Source organism: Morchella sextelata, assembly GCF_020137385.1.
Source record: "Morchella sextelata strain SCLS chromosome Unknown scls_13, whole genome shotgun sequence".
Classification (NCBI taxonomy): domain Eukaryota; kingdom Fungi; phylum Ascomycota; class Pezizomycetes; order Pezizales; family Morchellaceae; genus Morchella; species Morchella sextelata.
The window spans coordinates 609,564-627,959 of NW_025408628.1; the positions used below are offsets into that span (position 1 = coordinate 609,564).

Sequence of the window (18,396 nt, forward strand, 5' to 3'; positions counted from 1 at the left end):
CACTTTAACTCCTGTGAAGGAATATTGGCTGGAGGTGTACGTATGGCACAGGTCGAAGCTCAAGCGTTCAGGTATTTACTGAGACAGCCTATTGGTAGTCCTGGCCTTCTTACTTGAAGGCCTTGGTACTTTCACACATGCAGATAAGCTCGTTGATCCCTATCTGGTGGTCGGTGGGTTCTCCTGGATCTGATGTTAGCATGGACTATTGCACCTTATATATCTGGGTGATCTCGAACGCCTTCATAGGCCGTTGATCAGAAATACGGCTCGAAAAGAGAGCATAGAATATCGAACAGAGTTCATTACTTTATCTATGAGGGCAAACCAATTTTCCTTGACGCGGTAGGGCCCAATAGGAACTTTACTGCTTGGTCATGAATTATCATTCGGTTATGGGCTCCTATGTAAAGTGCATAGCCTCAAATCCCCTTTGACCGTCACTATTTGGACCGTTCAGCAATTGTTACTACTTATCCCCTCTACCATTTGGGCTAGCTGCTCTCCGCGGGTACCTGCATTCGACGCCTGCGTGTGTAGCGGTCCATCATGACACATCACTCGCCGTTGAAACACGTTTGTTTGGGTTCAGAATCCCGGGCTTGATGCTCCAATCTTCGCCACACGAGAAACTGGGGGTCCACAGCCATACATAGGAGCTCTTGTTCTTATTATTGCAGGCCCATGTACCCTATTATCTATTACTGTGGGGTTCTAGGGTCCAGGATCACGGCCGGGATGCAGCTCAAGCATCGCTATTTGTACGACTATGTGCCATACTCCGCCGTGATGCAAGACATAACTCGCGCCCCGGTTTTGGGACACAGTCCACTCCTGCCGCGTCCAGGGATATAGGTATATCACCCAAAACCTCACGAGATGGGGTGATCGCTGCCGGGAGGGGGGGAGATAAGATCACGTAGTCTTGGCGCCTCCTCACAACATCCAACAGGTGAACAGTGCTCAGCCAACAGCATCTCCATACTCCATACTCTCGACATATGTGCCAGCCCTAGAGCACCCACTAATTAAATATTAACACTAAAGTCTAATTAACGGACTGGCTACGATCCTCTCGACGGCATCCTTCCCCGGCACCACCCTCCCTCCCTCCCTCTCCCCGCCATGTCACTACTCTCCCTCCCCAACGAGCTGCTCCTGCTGATCGTCGAGTCCCTCACCTCCGCGCGCGACCTCTGCTGCCTAGTATTCACCAACCGCCGCTTCTGCCATCTCCTCGCGCCATCCCTCCTGCGCTATGCCATCCAAAAGGAGCATGCCATGACAGCACTCTTCTACGCGGCTGCCGTCGGGAACCGGCCCCTGATCCGCCTGATCCTCGAATCCGGCCCGCCGCTCATGGTTCTCGGCCACATCCGCGACCGAATCGGTGACTTTGGCATCCGCGTCATCTATAGCGCGCCCATGCGGTGCGCCGACGAGGCCGTCGACCGCATCCTCTCCATCGGCCCCGGCATCCAACTGACCCGGCTCTGGGAGGGACGGGCTTCTCCGCGCGCGCTGCTCCCCGCCCTCACACACGGAACCTTCCACGGCACCTTCCCGGCGCTGCACTGGGGCGTGCTGCAGGGCCACTACCGCCTCGTGCGCATGCTCCTGGCCCGCCCCGGCATCGACGTCAATGCGCGCATCCACATCTCGCTCAACCGCTGGGGCTACCGGGACCACGACGCGTACAGCCTGGAGGCCGACGAGCGCGGCCCAAACAGGAGGGTCTACAGGCGCCATTTTGCCCCCGGCGAGTTCAATGTCGCGCCGCTGCACCTCGCTGCATATCTGGGCCACAAGGAGATCGTGGAGCTGCTGCTCCACAGCGGGGCAGAGGTCGGGACGGTGGCTACGTACGATAACAAGACGGAGCTGCACCTGGCCGCGCAGATGGGCCATGAGGGCGTTGTACGCCTGCTGCTGGAGAAGGGCGCCGATGTGGACATGGCCGACGGCGGCGGGTGGCATCCGCTCTTTGGGGCCGTCATGTTTGGCCATGAGGCCATGGTCGCGCTGCTGCTGGACCGCGGCGCGGACACTAATCTAATTGGCTCAGGGGTGTTTAAGCAGTGGAGCGGCCGCACGCTGCTGCACTTCCTTGTGCTCCGCGATGAGATCAGGCCGTACCGCTGCTGGCCTGAGGAGCGGAAGAAGATCTTGAGGCTGCTGCTAGAGGCAGGTGCTGACCCGACTATCCCGGATAGGTGTGGGGAGAGCGTGTATAACCTTGCGCAGGCCCTGGGCGACGACGATCTGGTAAAGGTACTGTCTGAAAACTATCTCTGGTACGGGGTGAGGTACTGGGAGTCAAGGAGCCGCGGCGCCCTTAGGAGGGAGAGGCAGAGGCTGTATATGGGATGGAAGTTGAGGCGGTGGTGTAGAGATAGACAGGATGTTGCGCTCAGGAAGTATAGGAAAACGTGCTCCTTCCTGTGCTTTGTGTGCCGATGATATTAGTAGTAGCTTTAGTTTATGATGTAGGTTATGGTAATTTATGGAGCGGAGGGGACGAGGAGGTGTATGACTATGTATATGATAGGTACGAGTAGTTTATAATACTCTTAGTTTAGTTTCTGGATCTCTTGTAATGTACATAAATATGTAGCAAAAAATATCACGATGTTATGAATCATGCTTGAGCTCTCCAAAACACTGGAATGGATCCCCCCATAGCTCGATTCAGGTCTCAACGAATCAGAAACTATTCAAGAAAGAAACCACAGTTCTGGTTATACTCAAAGTAAGATTCCAGAAAACTACCAACTCTCCACCAAGCAGGTGGCTTCTAGCTAGCTACAGCAGGTATAAATACAAAAAGAGGAGCAAACTTTTAAAAAACCAAAAAAAGAAGAAATCCCCATATAACGCCCAGGGTAGTTCATGCCTCCCCCCCTTGCTAGACAGACAGAAAAAAAAAACTAAAATAATTATATACAAAGCACCCGCCTTTTCATTCTTTTTCGAGTCCACCTGCTGCTGCTAATTGTTTTTACATTAAATTACTTTGCGACTCCGTCTCTCCTGAACGCATTCCCGCTAGCACTCCTCCTCTCCTTCGGATCCCTTCCTCCACTAGCACCACCTCTGCCACCTCTACCACCTCTACCACCGCCTCTACCACCACCACCTCTGTCGCCTCTACCACCCTCAGCACCGCCCCGTTTGGACCCACTGGCAAAGAAAGAGATCTCCCGATCGCCCATGATCTGAGCGGGCCTGTCGCGCTTGGCCCGCCCGCCAGCACCCTCGCCCGAGGCCGCGCGCGCGCCGAAGGACCTCTCCTTGTTGAGACGTTTCTGCACGCCCGATGAGGGGTAGCCCCGCGTGTCGTGGCCGCTCTTCTTGTACGACGAGGTTGAGATGCGCATTTCGGGTTCCGCCTTGGCCGCCTTCTTCTGGTGCGCCTTCTTGCTGCGCGCGGATTTCTGGTTGTGCTGCTTTCCGTCGTCCGAGTCTGGCTCCGAGTCGGATTCCGAGGAGGACGAGTCCGAGTCGAGATTGAGGCCCTTGGGGCGTGGTGCGGCGGCGTCGGAGTCGTCTTCTTCCTCGGCGGCGGTGCGGCCGCGAGGTTTGGTGGAGGGGTTGAGTTGTTGGAACTCGAGGGTGTTTTCGTCGACCTCGAAGTCGGGGTTCTGGAAGAGCTTGTTGAAACGGTCGTCTTTGAGGACCTTCTTTTCGTCTTTTGGTGCTGCTGCTGCCTCTTCTTCTTCTTCTGCCGCCTCCTCGTTGTCTGAGGCAGTGCCTTCCCGCTTGCGGGTGCGCTCCAGCTTCTGTTCGAGGGTAGCGAGACGCTCGGCGAGGCGTTTGTTGATCTTGACTTTTGCGCCCTTGCCAGTGGAGCGGATGCGGGACTCGCGCTCCTTGTCGATCTTGTCTTTGACCATGCGGGTGCGCTCGCGCTCCCACTCGAAGGGGTCGGCGATGAGGCGCGCCTCGTCGTAGAGGCGCTGGTCGATGAAGTAACCGTGCATGTACGGCCTGATGAGACTTCCGCCCTTCTGGGAGTTGCCGCCGAGGAGGTGGTCGAGGTTGAGGTTTGTGAGCTCGGCTTTGGTGAGGAACTTGTAGTTGTCGTATGTGACAGTTTCGTTGGGGGCGGCGCCGGTGACATAGGCGTCGGGGTCGTTGATGAAGCGGTCGGCAAGCTGCTCGATCTGGGTATCGAGGTGGGCGCACCACCAGGGTGAGGGGCCGAGTGCGGGGATCAGGAAGGAGTGCATCTCGCGGCCTTCGTTGGCAGTGAGGATCATGCCGGAGTTGGGGACGACGCAGACGTCGTTGAGGTCTACGGAAGGCTCGATGGAGGTCCAGGGCTTGCCGTTGGTCGCGTCCCAGATCTTGATGATACGCTTGCAGGAGGAAAGGATCTTGGGGGTTGAGGTGGACTCGTAGGCGTTCTCGACGCCGGATGCACGGTTGGTCGAGGAGTGTAGGAAAGCCAAGTTTTGGATTGGGAAGCCGTATCCTTGGTCTTTCGACAGCAATGGGGTCGGCGAACGCAGGTCGTATAGCGTCACTATTCCGGCTGCGTTTCCGGTAGCAAGTGTGAGACCATTGGACGCAAACTCAACAGCTGTGACACCGGGGGTGGCGGCTTCCCCGAGCACGTTGTTGTAGATGCTAGTTTTTGGTGGCGGGGATAGCACGCCAATGCGGTTCCGGCTGCGCGGGTCCCAGAACTCTGTGGTGCCTAGGTCGGTCCCGAAGGCCATGAGGCCGTGGCTACCGTCGGCGACACCCACACACTCGACAGAGTTGACGGTTGCGTCGATGTCGTCGTAGCCGCCGAGCTCGAAAGGTTTCAGGAAGCGGCCGCCTTCGAGGTCGAGACGGAAGACTTCTTTGCCTTCGGCAGGGACTATTACATGCGCAAAGGGCTTCAGGTAGGCAAGGTCGCGGCCGTAGCGGGGGATACGAGTCGTGTGGTGACAGCCCATTGCCGTATGGAACTCGAGGGAGCGGTCAGTCTGTAGATGGAGGGACTTTGTGTAGTCGGTCGACAGGAGGATGAACTTGATATTTAGGGAGGAGGTGTGGCGGGCGTATTTCAATGCTGATGAGGGGAGGTGGTAGATGTGCTGTTGGGGTTTGTAGGTTCCTGCCAGTACAGCGTCAGCTCTTGTATCTCTAAGTCCATATCTACATCTCTCCCGGAAGATATATAGAAATTCACTAACCGGTCGCCATAGCATACTCTCCATCCTCCGAGACCTTGATGCATTGACTCGCCTCCTCGAACTCAAAGTCCTGAATCAGCTCAATGCGGTTCATGTAGGCCTCGTCATTCTTGAGCGACCTCTTCCGTTTGCGCGCAAGCCAGTCGGGGAGCGAGCGGCCGGTGTTGGAGCCGCTGATGGTGTACACCGAGATCCCATTTTGCTGGGTGACTTTGAGGGACATTGTGGTGTTGTGTGAATGTCCGCAATTCGTGCTGTTGGGGCGTGTGGTAGTAGGTGCGAGGTCAGGAATCTCGAGGTTTTTCTTCTGGCGAAAACTTTTGGAGCCGCTAGTGTGCCTTGGCGGAAAACTTGGCACCGACGAGTGATTTTTGGTGATCTTTATATTGTGCTAGTCTCTTTAAGATGGTTTTCTTCTCTGCAACCGCTACAAACCCCAGTAATGTCGTAGAAATAGGTATCCAAGTATGTAAGCCGTTATGTTCAAAGGTTATAGAGGATAATTGCTCTCTAGGCATGTATTGTTGAGCGCGGTTTAATGGGTCTACCTGCAACTATTAGTGGATTATAGTTACGACGTTTGGAGCTCCTTTGGACTAACAATTGTATGGATTCGATTCACTGTTATCTCTGATATAATCTTCACTATTGCCATCGACGATATCTGACTATAGTGGTTAATAATCAGAAGCTGTTGATTGGAAGCACTCGCACTAATGATGATGGTGAGAAGGGAAGAGAGTCAACTCTTTTCCTGCTTTTAACGAGCTACGAACAGAAGACACTTATTCACCTCAAGGCCAGCGAATATCAACTAGAGTATCCAGCCCTTGCTAGGCAAGCCTTGACAGCGTGACTCGTTGGCAGCTGAGAACCCCCATAAATATGGCATTCCTATTTTCAAGCAGCACCTGGGAAGCGCCGACACAAACAACGATTAATAAATACCCCGCCATCATCACAATACCTGGCATCATCGCCGCATTTCTGTCTTTGAAGAAGAGCTTTTGTTTGATGGTTTTCTTCAAGGTCTCGGAGCAAACCTACTGTCGGATTGCAATCAGGAGCATTCTGAGAATGATTCCTTCGCTCTTTTGACCGGCTATCAGCCGACTTTCCCAGGCACTTATCTCGAGGGCTTATGCTCAGCTTCCACGTACTAACATCGATCCAGCCAGCCGGTCATTACAACCTCTGCCCATTGAAAGGTCATCCCAGCGGTGGTGGTGGTCACCTGATCAGCTGAAAGATGCAATGCAGTTCATAATGGTAGAGTTCTGTCTGCTCTCTACTGTATATCTCGTTACCTGTATCTACTATTTTTGATGGGAACAAGACGAGGATATGAAATACTCGAAGTCTTGATATTGCTCTAGATGTTTCGATACTTTCCTTTTGTAGAGAAACTTCTAAGAAGTGTACATGTCCTGTCATGCCACAAGTTGGAGAAGGAGAACCACCACCGAACATCAAACTGGGGTGAGGAAAAACGATTTATCGCAGAAATAGACTAACGCTTTAGTGTTTGCAGAGGGCCGTCTAGATAAATAAGGCATTGAAGTTAAAGGGGTAGGTAGAGTACTAGTATATAAGTATAGACGGTTTGAGAATATTGCCCGAAGATCTCGGACTTTGCCGGGGCCTGCCCGTCTATTATTTTATATCGGAATACTAGTGTAGTAAGTGCACACAATGCTCTACCCTGCCTTACCAAGGGGGCTCGCAGAGATGGGCTCAAAGCTAACTCTGCCGCGCAAACAGACATGCCCTGGTAGTGTAGTGGTTAACACACCAGAAACTCAGCACGTAGGTTTAGAGCTGTGAGGAGATCTTGGGTTCGAATCCCAATCGGGGCAATATCAATTCTTTTTTCCTATTTTTCTCGCTAGCTTTTTTTCTCGCTCCCCGGCAGGGCGTGTAGTGGTGTACAAGACCCTGCCCTCCCTACCAAGGGGGCTCGCAGAGATGGGCTCAAAGCTAACTCTGCCGCGCAAACAGACATGCCCTGGTAGTGTAGTGGTTAACACACCAGAAACTCAGCACGTAGGTTTAGAGCTGTGAGGAGATCTTGGGTTCGAATCCCAATCGGGGCAATATAAATTCTTTTTTTTCTCTATTTTTCTCGCTCCCCGGCAGGCTGTCATTTCTTCTAGCACCCGTGATGATCATTTATAGCCCGAGTACAGGTACCCGGGCCCTTATTCTACGCCATCAGGCCTTCCCATCATCTCCGAGACTACCTTATCTTATGCTTTTTTTAGCCATGAGATTGATACCTGAGGGCGCCAGGAGTAGGGTTAGGGTTTCCCGAAAGTTTTACACGACATATTCTTTTATAGATAGATAGGTAGGTCGCTAAACCCTAACTCCCTATATCCGGTCCTGATCATTAATTCAATGAAGTCTAACGGTTGGCTAGGCAATAGGGGGGGAGAGGGGAGGGAGGAGACAAACTATATAATTAACGAGAAGCTAAGATACATGTTCAAGCTGCATGCGATTATGGGGCCCAGAGAGCTGATCAATATCACACCTAACCCACGAGGAGGAGGGCTAATAAGATCCAGAAAAATGGCAATTAATCTTGAAAATAAATTTACAAAAAAGTCATGCTGAGATGTATATTTTTCACGGCGTTCATCTCTGATATATTACATATACATGCACCACATTAATTCGCCTCAGCGAACGGTCACACAGTACGTTGGAACCCCCCTATTTAGTCATTTGTCTTGAAAACGCCCTCATACTCGCTGTAAAAGGCAGCCTCGGCGTCTTGTGTGACAGTCCGCTGAGACGAATTACTGCGGTAGTTTATGCCAGAAGCATTCTATGTCCACTAAGTATTGTATATCATTTATGCTTGTGCCTGGACCTCCTGAGAGCCTCGAAGCTGAATTCTCAATATTTGAAGTAGAATGATGACTTAATACTTGATTAGATATTCTGTTATTAACTCAGCAAGCTGTAACTTGATCATTACCTGCAAGTCAATCATTGACCCACCTGATGAGATAAGATAAGATCCTTCATCGCCAACGCTAAACACCAAAAACAGGCGTTCAGACCTCCCCAGCTCTCGCATCACCATCACAACCACCATCACAACCCCTACCTTCAACACAAAAAACCACAAAAACCTCGCATCCAACACCCACAAATCACAGAAATAATGCCCAAGAGAAAAGCCCCGTCAGGCGAATCCTCTGCCGCCGACCAGGAGCCCCGCCGCTCAAAACTGAACCAGGTCGAATCCAGCACCGACACCTCACCTCCCGACGACAGCACCACCACCCAAGGAGCTGACGCCGCCCCCGACAACAAGACACAAGACCGCTTCGAGCGCTGGAAAGCCCTCAAAGGCCGCGCCGTACCTCTCCCCCTCCTCTTCCATCCCCAACCACGCACGTTCATCCGCTGACCAACCGCAGAAAAAATCCGCAGAAGTAAACCGCAAGGAAGTCTACGCCGAGCGCCGCCGCCAGGCCATCGACCCCTCCGAGACCTCGCGCCTGAACCGCCGACGCGCCGAGGCAGAGTTCAAGCTTGCCAAGGCCGACGCCGAGGACGAGGGCGAGGACTTTGAGCGCAAGAGGGCGTGGGATTGGACTGTTGAGGAGAGCGAGCGTTGGGACCGCCGGGTCGAGAAGAAGAAGAAGCACGTTGAGGATGTTGCTTTCCAAGGTTTGTCCTTCATTATTCCAGCAGTAGTGGTAGCGGTGGTGCTGACGGTGGCGGCGCAGATTATACACAGACGGCCAGGAAGATCTACAAGAAGCAGATCCGCGAGCTGAAGCCGGATATGGAGTCGTATGCGGCCGACAAGGCGAAGCTTGTGCGTGATGGGACGATCGTCGAGACGGAGGACGGGGAGCTCATTGCCATTGATCGTGACGGAGAGTTTTATGCGGATGCGGACTCGCTGGGCTTTATCGATAACAAGCCGAGTAAGCAGGCGGTTGATCGTCTGGTGGGCGATCTGCGAAAGGCGGAGGATGCACGCATGGCGAGACGCAAGGGTGGTGACGAGGAGGACGTCACATATATCAATGACAAGAACAAGCAGTTCAACCAGAAGCTGGCGAGGTATTACAACAAGGTAAGTTTTGTGGTTCTTTCTTGGGTTGTAGGATGATACTGACTGGTTTTTAGTATACTGGAGAAATCAGAGACAGTTTCGAGAGAGGAACTATGGTTTAGAGATGGCATTGGTGAACGGGATAGAATGGGCACTTGGTGGAGGAATTTCTATACACTTTTTTTGTTGCATTAAGTTGCGGCGTAATGGGAATATTAACATCACAGATGATGGCAGGGTTTCTCTTTTTTCTCTTTTTTTATGAATGTTTTTTTGTACACTACCAAGTTATCATTGATATTAGAAAAGTTCTGTTGGGTCTGAGCAATGATCCAGTTGAACGTGCTGTAATAAGAAAATTGTTAATCATTGGTGAGATTTTACGAGCCATTGTCCGTGATAATCTGAATGAGAAGACAAGAATCGAGTATTGCCTTTCACTTCACGTTTGTTGATATCACCAAGAGCACAAGAACGATGTTTGACCAATATCTTTTGTTTTTGTTTCTATCCTTATTGCGTTACCCAGTTTACATGATGACCCATAAATGGAAAAAAAAGAAAGGCATTCCCCAGGAACCCAGCTTTTAGCAAAAAAGAGACTCAAATCATGCAAACCAGCCTAGCGCCATCCAGACAAGGAAACAAGCACTCTAGTAAAGGCGCTTAGGGGGAGACATGGAAGCTTTCTATACGGCGGAAATATCACAATTAGCCACCACTCCACCAACATAAATCCGAGAAAAAAAGAAGGGGAAATCCTTACGATAGTCAAGCTTCCAACGTTCTGCCATCCCTTCTTCAACAAAGAGACAAGGTAGTTGATGGCCAACATGATGTTTCCAATCAAGTGGTCCTCAGTCATACCAACGTTTCCAATGGCGACACCCAAGCAAAGAACCTTCTTGAGCTGGAACTTGATGGTGCTCTTGACGTCGGTGACCTTGGCGGCAAGGTCCTCAGCGTGGGAGACCGGGGTAGGGAACTTTCCGGCCTTGGAGAGACCGGGTCCGAGGAGACGGGGAATCTGCTTGATGAGCTGCTCAGAGGCGATGAAGGCATCGTACTTGCGAGCAAGCTTCTTGATGAGCTTCTTGTTCTTGTTGAGCTTCTTCAAGTCATCAACGGACATGGACTCGAAGGAGTGGTGCTTGGCACGATCGATATCGTGCTGGTCTCCGAGAATGCTAGTAACCCGGTTAGTTGGTCGCCTTGGCTTGCTTGCTGGGCGTCGAGATTGACATACCAGATGGACATGTTGGGCCTGGGGATCTGGGGGAGCTTGACGGTTCCGGAGAAACGCTTGTCTCTCTGGGGGTCGTAGTTCTTGAGTCCGATCTGGAGCTCGACGGTCTCGAGGAAGTTACGCTTCTTCTCATTGTTGGAGTAGTCCAACAACTCCTTGACGTTACCACGGACTCCGGCTGTAATTCCATGCAAGAAAACTCGTTAGTGACCCCAATTCCATCGTGAAAAGTGAAAAGAAGCGTTTTTTTTCGCCGTGGGCGATTTGGGCGACATACCGACTGTGATTTTAGACATTTTGGATCAGTCTTCCAAGCGAAAAATTACGTTTGGTGAGGAATTTGCGTGGTGGTGGTTGAGGTTTGATTAATCTGGATTGAGCGTGGCGATATTGGGAAGAATCGGTGGGTTTGTGTGCGAGCGAAGTCTTGGATCTCTTGGCACGGAGAGCCAGCGTTGACAGTCACGCTGACTAAGACCCCGGTAATGTTCAGCTAGGCCGGTCATGGATTATCACTACCCGAGTGATTTTCTGTGGGGAAAGAAGTTCATGCAAAGCTCACTAACACACGCTTCTGAGCATACAAATCGAATGGCATGAATAATATATACACAAGTATGAAGAATTCTCAAACCAAATATCGCTCTAATCTCCAACCTATTGTTACACTGCCACAGCTTTTTGATATCCTCATACCCGAAGCCCTTGAGGCGCTTAGAAGGTCCGGTTAACTAACGAATCGTCATCGTGATCAGCTCCAAATGCGCTTGTATCCCTTGACCCCTTCTTCTCCGGCGCCAACTTTGCTCCCGTAAGCTCTCCAGCAATCTCCATCATCTTCGGATTCTTAGCAAAGTCGCCGTGAATGTTCGAGACCTGGAGCAGCATATCCTCCACTGTTGGTGGCAATGACTTGTAGAGATGATCCATCGGCCCGAATTCCTTCTCAATTGCCTCGTCCAGCTGCTTCTCCGTTATGATAAAGTCCTTGGCGTTCAGGTACAGATTGTGGAAGCTCTCGATCCTAGCCGCTGACTTGGCTGCCTCCTTCGTCTCCCTGAGCGCACTCTTCTCAGCCAGCCTCTCCGGGGTAATCCGCTGCATAGTAGACCCATCGTCGATACGCAGAGTTGACAGTACCGATGGCAGTGTCAACCTCACATCCTCCCGTTGCTTCGCGTTCAGTTTTTCTTCACGCTCCTCTGTCCGCTTCTTGAGCACATTTGCACGGTGGTCTGCCTGATCCTTCTGACGTAGCTGGAGCTCTGCAACACCTTCACGTAGATTGCGACGACGGTTTTCGGCGAGAGCGCTCTTCCACTTGATGTATGCTTTGGTCTCCTCGTCAACACCCTCGAGAGGCCTCTGGGACTCCCGGGAGGGCTCTGGCGTGGCGGGGGTAGCGTCGAGGTCCAATGGGAGAGATTTTGGGTGTGGGAGTTTTCCCTTTTTACGGGGAGGCTGGATCGAGCGAATTTGTGGCGGGCGTGGGATCTCAATGTAGGAAGGGGACTCGGGGGATATGTTGAACGCCCGTGGGGTGGTTGAGAAGGCTCTGCGGCTTGCACAGGAAAGCCCAGTTCGGAGGGGAGCGAGAGGCATCATATTGGTTTAATTGAGGGGACAACCCTTCCGTCCTTCCTTCCGTCCTCGTAGCTGTTTTAGATCTCGTGGGATTGGTTTGATATTCGGCGATCCGAATTGCTTGACGTTGGGGAAATTTCACTTCGGCAACCTCCCAAAAAAGCCTTGGCGGCGAGAACCCCACGAAACCGCCGTGCTGACTAAGTCGGCTGCTGCTTTTCGTTTCATCCCGGGTGGTTTTCAGACCTCCATCATCGCCCGGTAACAAGAAAGAAGTCTTCAATCATCACCGCACCCTCGAATACCCGCCTCCCCGCGTATCAATTCATCTCCTCTCACCCCCACCGTCACCATGTCTGCTCCCGCAGTAAGTAGACCTCCCAACCATCAAATCTCACCTCTCAATCCCGTCCCAATGTCTAACACCCCACCCCGCAGAGAAGCGCCGCCCTCAAGATCGAGTGGGCCAAGATCACCTCCTCCCTCGGCCTAAAGGGTCAGACCGTCGCCTCCCTCCAGGCCTTCAAGAAGCGTAACGAGGAGGCCCGCCGCAAGGTCGTCGTTCTCAGTGCCCTGCCCCAGGAGTTGGATATCAACCACTACCGCGCTATCCTCAAGAACCAGGCCATCGTTGACGAGATTGAGAGGGCCTACAAGACTTTCAAGCCCGTCACCGTCGATATCGCCAAGCAGTTGAAGACCATCGAGGCTTTCGAGGCCCAGGCTATCCAGAATGCCCAGGCCACCAAGGGCAAGGTTGATGCGGAGCTTATGGATTTGCAGAAGACCTTGAAGAACATTGAGGAGGCCAGGCCATTTGAGGACTTGACTGTGGTATGTATACGGATGCAGGGGATTGGATAGGGTGCTATGGAAGGAATAAGAGGGGAAATGTCGAGGGAAGAACCGGTCTATGGAGCTACATCCTTTTACCCGACTGCTCTCGGATATATTCATCTTCAATGGCACCCTTTCTGTACTCTCCGACCTATCTCCAGGAACATAGCTGATCAAATATTTCTATAGGACGACATTGCCAAGGCTCGCCCCGACATCGATGCTCGCACCGAACAGATGGTTTCCAAGGGCCGATGGATGGTGCCTGGTTACAGGGTACGAGCTTACACCCTGCGTTACAATAATATTATTTCCCGACTTTTGATCACTGACACCCACTGTAGGAGAAATTCGGAGACCTTGCTCTCATGTAAACAGCCAAACCGACAGAAACCCAAAATCATTTGTAGTACCCTATATCGTAGTTTGTTGATAAGATTAAGGGAAGGAGCAGAGGCAGGTGGGGATTTTTTTAGAATTAAAGTTGTGCATTTGCATTAAATTGTAACAGTGTGGCCTGTCAATGCATGCGGGGGCCCATCCTTTATTGAAACGTTCCCAGAGAACATGGCAGACAGAGTTGGAGCTACATACATACATGTATGCCTGCAGCTGTCAAACCGGTCACGTTCTACCTTCTCTTGCTGTGAAGAATAGGCACATACATGTAACGATGTCTCGTAGCTGTAACGCGTTCCCCTATCCGCCCATTGCATGCTCGTCTTCCCTCTCCACGCTCCCATCCCTCAGTCGTTGGAATGCCAAGACAGCTGTGCACGCACCGCCAAGGCCTCCTTCAGAGACACCTGCATGGGCCAAATGGAAAAAGGGAAAAAAGAAAACATGGAAAGTAAACATGACTTCACTTTAATCACAAGCTCTCTCTCCCCACAGCCCCAAAACCAAAACATTCTCCAACAACAATAACAATAGCCACACCCTGCCCCATATAACGTGCACATATAGCCCTCTCCCCTTTAATCTCCCATCCCTCCCTACCCTACCCACTCCTCGATTCCGTTTCACAACCGACAGTTTACAACCTTCATAGTAGTAGACTCCTCAATTTCCCCACCCCCAAATGCTTTACTCCACGAAGCGCAAGCTACACAACCTCATAAATGGCCCACCACCTGCCGCCCCTCCTGCACCTCCGGTAGAAACACCGAGCATACCACCTCCGGAATCCCCCTCGGACCTCGCAGACGCGCACAAAAAGCGCAAGATCGGGCTCCCGAGCCGTTCCCGCCCGAGCATCCGCGCCGTCAGCCCCGGGGGATCCGTAAAGAGCACGGTATCAGCTAGCTCAGCGCTCGTGGGCTCGCCTCTTAAGAACAGCCACACCCATAGCAACCTTAACGAGCCATTGCAGACTCCTGCGTATGCGCCATGGGACAGAGCGGCATTCCTGGAGCGCCTGAGGAGCTATAGCGTGGATAAATGGAGTGCGAAACCAGCTCTTGTCAATGAGGTCGTATGGGCAAAGAGAGGATGGGTCTGCACGGAGAAGAATAGGGTCAGGTGCACGGTGTGCAAGAAGGAAATGGTAGTCAAGCTCGAGGTGGACGAAGAGGTAGATCCTGATACGGGTGAGTCCAGCCCCGCCTGCATATGAGTCTGGCCTGCTATAATACAGCTCTACTAATTCCCAGATAGCTAGAGCAATTGTCGAACGTTACGGAACCATGATCATCAGCGAACACGAAGACTCCTGTCTGTGGAAGAAGCGCGGCTGTGACGAAACAATCTATCGCCTTCAGCTTGCCAACCCTACTGTCTCCCGCCCTGCATTCACGGAACGATATACCTCGCTCCTCCGAGTGCGCAATGAGATCCCCCCATCACTATCGCACCCTGAGCTCGATATCTGCTCGATCAAACACTCTTCCGAGGACACGGATAACGGGCCGATCTTTGAGTCGGCGGTTATACTAGCGCTCTTTGGATGGCAGAACGAAGACCCGGGGATCCCAAGCTTGGTTACTTGTTCAGCGTGCTTTAGACGATTGGGGCTGTGGCTGTTCAGGAAGAAGGCCAAGGCGGACGATATCATGGACGTGGACTCCGATGATGGGGAGGAGGAAGCAAGTGTTAGCAGACTGGATGTGATTGGAGAGCATCGTGAGGTATGTTTTGGAACTCAATTGATAGCGAGCGTTTGCTGATGTGAGTAGTACTGCCCATGGATCAATGCCACCTCTCAAGGGAAGGAAGAAGGCTGGAAAATGCTCCTGCAAGTCTTGCAACAAAATCCCAAGCCTGCATCAAGCGCGCTTAGCACTTATAGTACCGTCAGTTCTCCACCACAAGAAAGAGAGGAGAGGTCTGCAACCCCCGCAGAAAGAGACGCGGAGGACGATAGCAAGCTTAAAAAGCTACAGAGGTTGAAGTCGTTGTACTTTGGTAAGGGCAAGAAGAAGCCAAAGACCAAGGATATGTTTGTTGGGAAGGAGCGAGATGACGCCGAGAAATCATGAGAACAGCCATGATAACTAAAGCGGGTGAGGCACTAAATTTAATGTCTAATCTGTGTGGAGCATTCAAGGTGATATTGTAGCCTTTTTTTTTTTTATTACTTATTACTTTTCTTTTTCAGGTTCGAAAAATGGATGGATGGCGTTGGTGTTTAAGGGGATTACATAGTTCAGTAGGAGGTGATGGCTTTTCCCAAAAAGAAAGCTTAAATAGCTCTCTCTTTTTTGGTTGGCGGGTCTTTATAGACCCGCGGGGGACGATCGGTGCACGCTTTATTTGTTTGTTTTTATATCTATTATATCTGCATCACGCGTCTCTTTTTTTCTTGTTATTCCTCTTTAAGGTCCTTGCGGTGGTAAAATAAACTGTTCTTGGTATCCTTTTATCTTCACTCAACACAGCTCCCTTGGCAACTACACCAAACCGAATATCCCGCTTTGTTTTCTTCGCACGCATTCTAGTTTGTAGAGAAAAGAAATGAACCGATTCCGTCACAAATAGATTATTTAGTCGAACTGCATTGTACTCGTCAGCACGGGGGGCAGGGGAAGAGGGGTCCAGGGGTCGTACAGGGGTCAAGAAAGCTTCGGCGACGAAACGGGCTCTGGCATTGAGGAAGAGCTTCATCTCGGAGATCTCTTTATCGACCTCCTCCATAAAGTGGATGATAAAGTCGACAAGCTTATGCTTCAACATAGCTTCCGTATGGAAGTTTGTGATCAGGAAGGAGATGTCGTATCCCTATTCTTCGTTAGCCCGTGTCTCCCTGGATGCGGGGGGAGAGCAGAGCCCCTCCTCTATCCCCTCCATCCAAACAACAAAACAAACCTTAACAGGCTTCCTCCTCAGAATAAAGAAGTTCTCCGCCCTCTGCGTCAGGAACCTCGTGAACTTGTGCACCAGGATATGCTCAATCTCATCCGCCTGCTTGATCTTGATGCTGACACGGATGGAGTTGACACTGGGCTCAATGAGGACCCTCTCGTTCTCATTACGGGAGATTGTGAGCGGGTTCAGCAGGACCTCCGGGGTCTTTCCGGACTCCACCTCGGGCACGTTATGGCGTTCGGCCGTCTGCGAGGCAAAGTTGGAGAGTGTGATTGCTGCGGTCAGCGACGACCGCACGCACTTGAGGTAGGGCCGTAATGATTGGGACTACGGTGGAGATGTTAGTTGGGGTGTGGTTTGGATGGAGTAGGGGGGGAAACATGCCATTGTGGGGGTTGGTGCTGTGAGCTGGTGTCGTGGTGAGCTCGAGGTGAGGAGGACTCGGAGCTTTGCGTGACGTTGGGGGGGGGGGCCTTGGCAACCCTAATCCATGTGTCGCGTACCCCACTAGTTAGTTGCGGAGTGCTAAGCTAAATAGTAACATTCCCAATCGGTGACTTTGAAATCTTTTTGATTCAGAAGATGGGAATCTGCAAAACGGTAGCGAATAAAGGCCATAAGTGAGTACTGAGTGCAGATCGGATGTGTTTAGATTTCATGGCCGAGACATCACCTTCACAAAGGTCTTCATTTGGATACGAACTCAGAATGTTAAACAAGTAGCTTTTACTATGTCAAACATCGCTACATAGGATCATACCGGCTTTCATAAAAATACAAGCCGGGTCAAGGTGAACTCGGCCTTTGACTTAAGCTATCTCAACTTCTATCAAGATTTCTAGCATTAAGCTCAAGGCGTAAGATAAGCTCTCCGTTAGGAACTTAAGCCGGTTCGCAGTCTTGAGCATACTGAAGAAACTCCTTTTGCCAACAGCATGGTATGTATTCTCTTGGGCAAAGTCTTCATTCGCGGATCCACATGTACTCATAGTAAAAATTATGGCTGAGAAATCACGATATATCGTAAACATAGTGCCAGAAGTTGCAAAGTGTACCTATATGCCTACAAATACTCCCAAACACTCTGTGCCGAAAAACCCAAACATCATTAGCAACCAGTTACACCTCTCTGTAAGGCTCACGAGTCATTGCACAAAGACCCAAGCTTCAGGTTTCATACCGTTAAAGTTTGCTTACCTTTACAGACAGAGGGACCTGCAATTAACCGGGGAAACTTGAAATTGATGCCAGTACGCTGGTAGAGGTGTTCAATTGCAAATGTTCTTATTCACAAGGTGTAAGTTGAATTTAGTTCATATAGCCTATAAACCATTGGGGTTTGAGCAAATGCAGAATAATAACTCAGCAAGTAATGAGTGCTGTGCGTAGAATAACATGGAGGATTTCATAGACTAACTACATGTAGAAAGCTTAAAGAGGGTTGAAGCTGAGGGTTGCGGATCGAGGGCCGGCTAGTGTGCTATATCCTACAGGGCCGCACCCCCCCGTGATTGAACAACTAGCACATCACAACACAACACAACAGAACATTATATGCAGCCTAACAGAGATTCATGATTGTCAACCTCTCTGGATAATATCATTATCACCCACCAGTGGAACTCCAATCCACAGGGCTCATGTTTCCACAGAATAAAAAGTGTGGGTTTTTCAGAGAAAGGGGGAAAGGGGGCCGGGGTGAAGGTCTCCTCGAACTGGCAGCCTCATGATAGCTTTCTGTCTAGTCTTCCCGCCCGAAGATGAGCTAGAAGCGACCTGGAACTTCGATTATACACAATATCGGAGATATGCATATGCTTTACTCGCCTACTATGCATACGTAAGGATTCGGAATACTTGCTCTTCCTCGAGAAGTGACTGCACATATATTGTGTATTCTATACTCAACCGGGCAGCATCCGTTTCGAAACCGAAGTCTATACTGAAGCTGTGGGGCCGGTAGAATAGCTTGATTCCGGCTATTTGTTGCGACATTTGCTGTGACAGTGGGGTACATGGCTATGAGCTGGTAGAGTTAGGTTTCGTGGAGGATGTCTTGGTTCCACCTACTGCGGTCTTTAGAACCGCGATGACATGTGTTAAGGCATACTTCGTTGAAATACGAAGACAAGGCGGCATATTCTTACCATTCTCTACCGATG

At 51.0% G+C, this 18,396-nt stretch overlaps 8 protein-coding genes across 8 annotated transcripts; 4 read left to right on the top strand and 4 right to left on the bottom strand.

Moving 5' to 3' along the window:
• Positions 1-1,125: 1,125 nt before the first annotated feature.
• Positions 1,126-2,460, top strand: H6S33_002542 (uncharacterized protein; the record flags this gene model as incomplete). Its single annotated transcript, XM_044833890.1, has 1 exon — positions 1,126-2,460. One exon carries the CDS (start codon positions 1,126-1,128, stop codon positions 2,458-2,460), a length of 1,335 nt encoding a protein of 444 aa, XP_044692703.1.
• Positions 2,461-3,008: 548 nt separating this feature from the next.
• On the bottom strand, positions 3,009-5,409 carry H6S33_002543 (uncharacterized protein; the record flags this gene model as incomplete). Its single annotated transcript, XM_044833891.1, has 2 exons — positions 3,009-5,107; positions 5,187-5,409. The coding sequence occupies 2 exons, from the start codon at positions 5,407-5,409 to the stop codon at positions 3,009-3,011; spliced, it is 2,322 nt and encodes a 773-aa protein (XP_044692704.1).
• A 2,949-nt stretch (positions 5,410-8,358) lies between these two features.
• On the top strand, positions 8,359-9,386 carry H6S33_002544 (uncharacterized protein; the record flags this gene model as incomplete). Its single annotated transcript, XM_044833892.1, has 4 exons — positions 8,359-8,556; positions 8,618-8,870; positions 8,930-9,285; positions 9,339-9,386. The coding sequence occupies 4 exons, from the start codon at positions 8,359-8,361 to the stop codon at positions 9,384-9,386; spliced, it is 855 nt and encodes a 284-aa protein (XP_044692705.1).
• Positions 9,387-9,917: 531 nt separating this feature from the next.
• On the bottom strand, positions 9,918-10,806 carry H6S33_002545 (uncharacterized protein; the record flags this gene model as incomplete). The annotated part of the gene is made up of 4 exons (XM_044833893.1): positions 9,918-9,953; positions 10,031-10,451; positions 10,511-10,688; positions 10,788-10,806. 4 exons carry the CDS (start codon positions 10,804-10,806, stop codon positions 9,918-9,920), a joined length of 654 nt encoding a protein of 217 aa, XP_044692706.1.
• A 418-nt stretch (positions 10,807-11,224) lies between these two features.
• On the bottom strand, positions 11,225-12,115 carry H6S33_002546 (uncharacterized protein; the record flags this gene model as incomplete). Its single annotated transcript, XM_044833894.1, has 1 exon — positions 11,225-12,115. One exon carries the CDS (start codon positions 12,113-12,115, stop codon positions 11,225-11,227), a length of 891 nt encoding a protein of 296 aa, XP_044692707.1.
• Positions 12,116-12,446: 331 nt separating this feature from the next.
• Positions 12,447-13,305, top strand: H6S33_002547 (uncharacterized protein; the record flags this gene model as incomplete). Its single annotated transcript, XM_044833895.1, has 4 exons — positions 12,447-12,461; positions 12,533-12,928; positions 13,121-13,207; positions 13,276-13,305. 4 exons carry the CDS (start codon positions 12,447-12,449, stop codon positions 13,303-13,305), a joined length of 528 nt encoding a protein of 175 aa, XP_044692708.1.
• A 707-nt stretch (positions 13,306-14,012) lies between these two features.
• On the top strand, positions 14,013-15,408 carry H6S33_002548 (uncharacterized protein; the record flags this gene model as incomplete). Its single annotated transcript, XM_044833896.1, has 3 exons — positions 14,013-14,520; positions 14,588-15,057; positions 15,106-15,408. The coding sequence occupies 3 exons, from the start codon at positions 14,013-14,015 to the stop codon at positions 15,406-15,408; spliced, it is 1,281 nt and encodes a 426-aa protein (XP_044692709.1).
• A 504-nt stretch (positions 15,409-15,912) lies between these two features.
• Positions 15,913-16,621, bottom strand: H6S33_002549 (uncharacterized protein; the record flags this gene model as incomplete). Its single annotated transcript, XM_044833898.1, has 4 exons — positions 15,913-15,921; positions 15,977-16,147; positions 16,235-16,561; positions 16,619-16,621. 4 exons carry the CDS (start codon positions 16,619-16,621, stop codon positions 15,913-15,915), a joined length of 510 nt encoding a protein of 169 aa, XP_044692710.1.
• Positions 16,622-18,396: the final 1,775 nt, after the last annotated feature.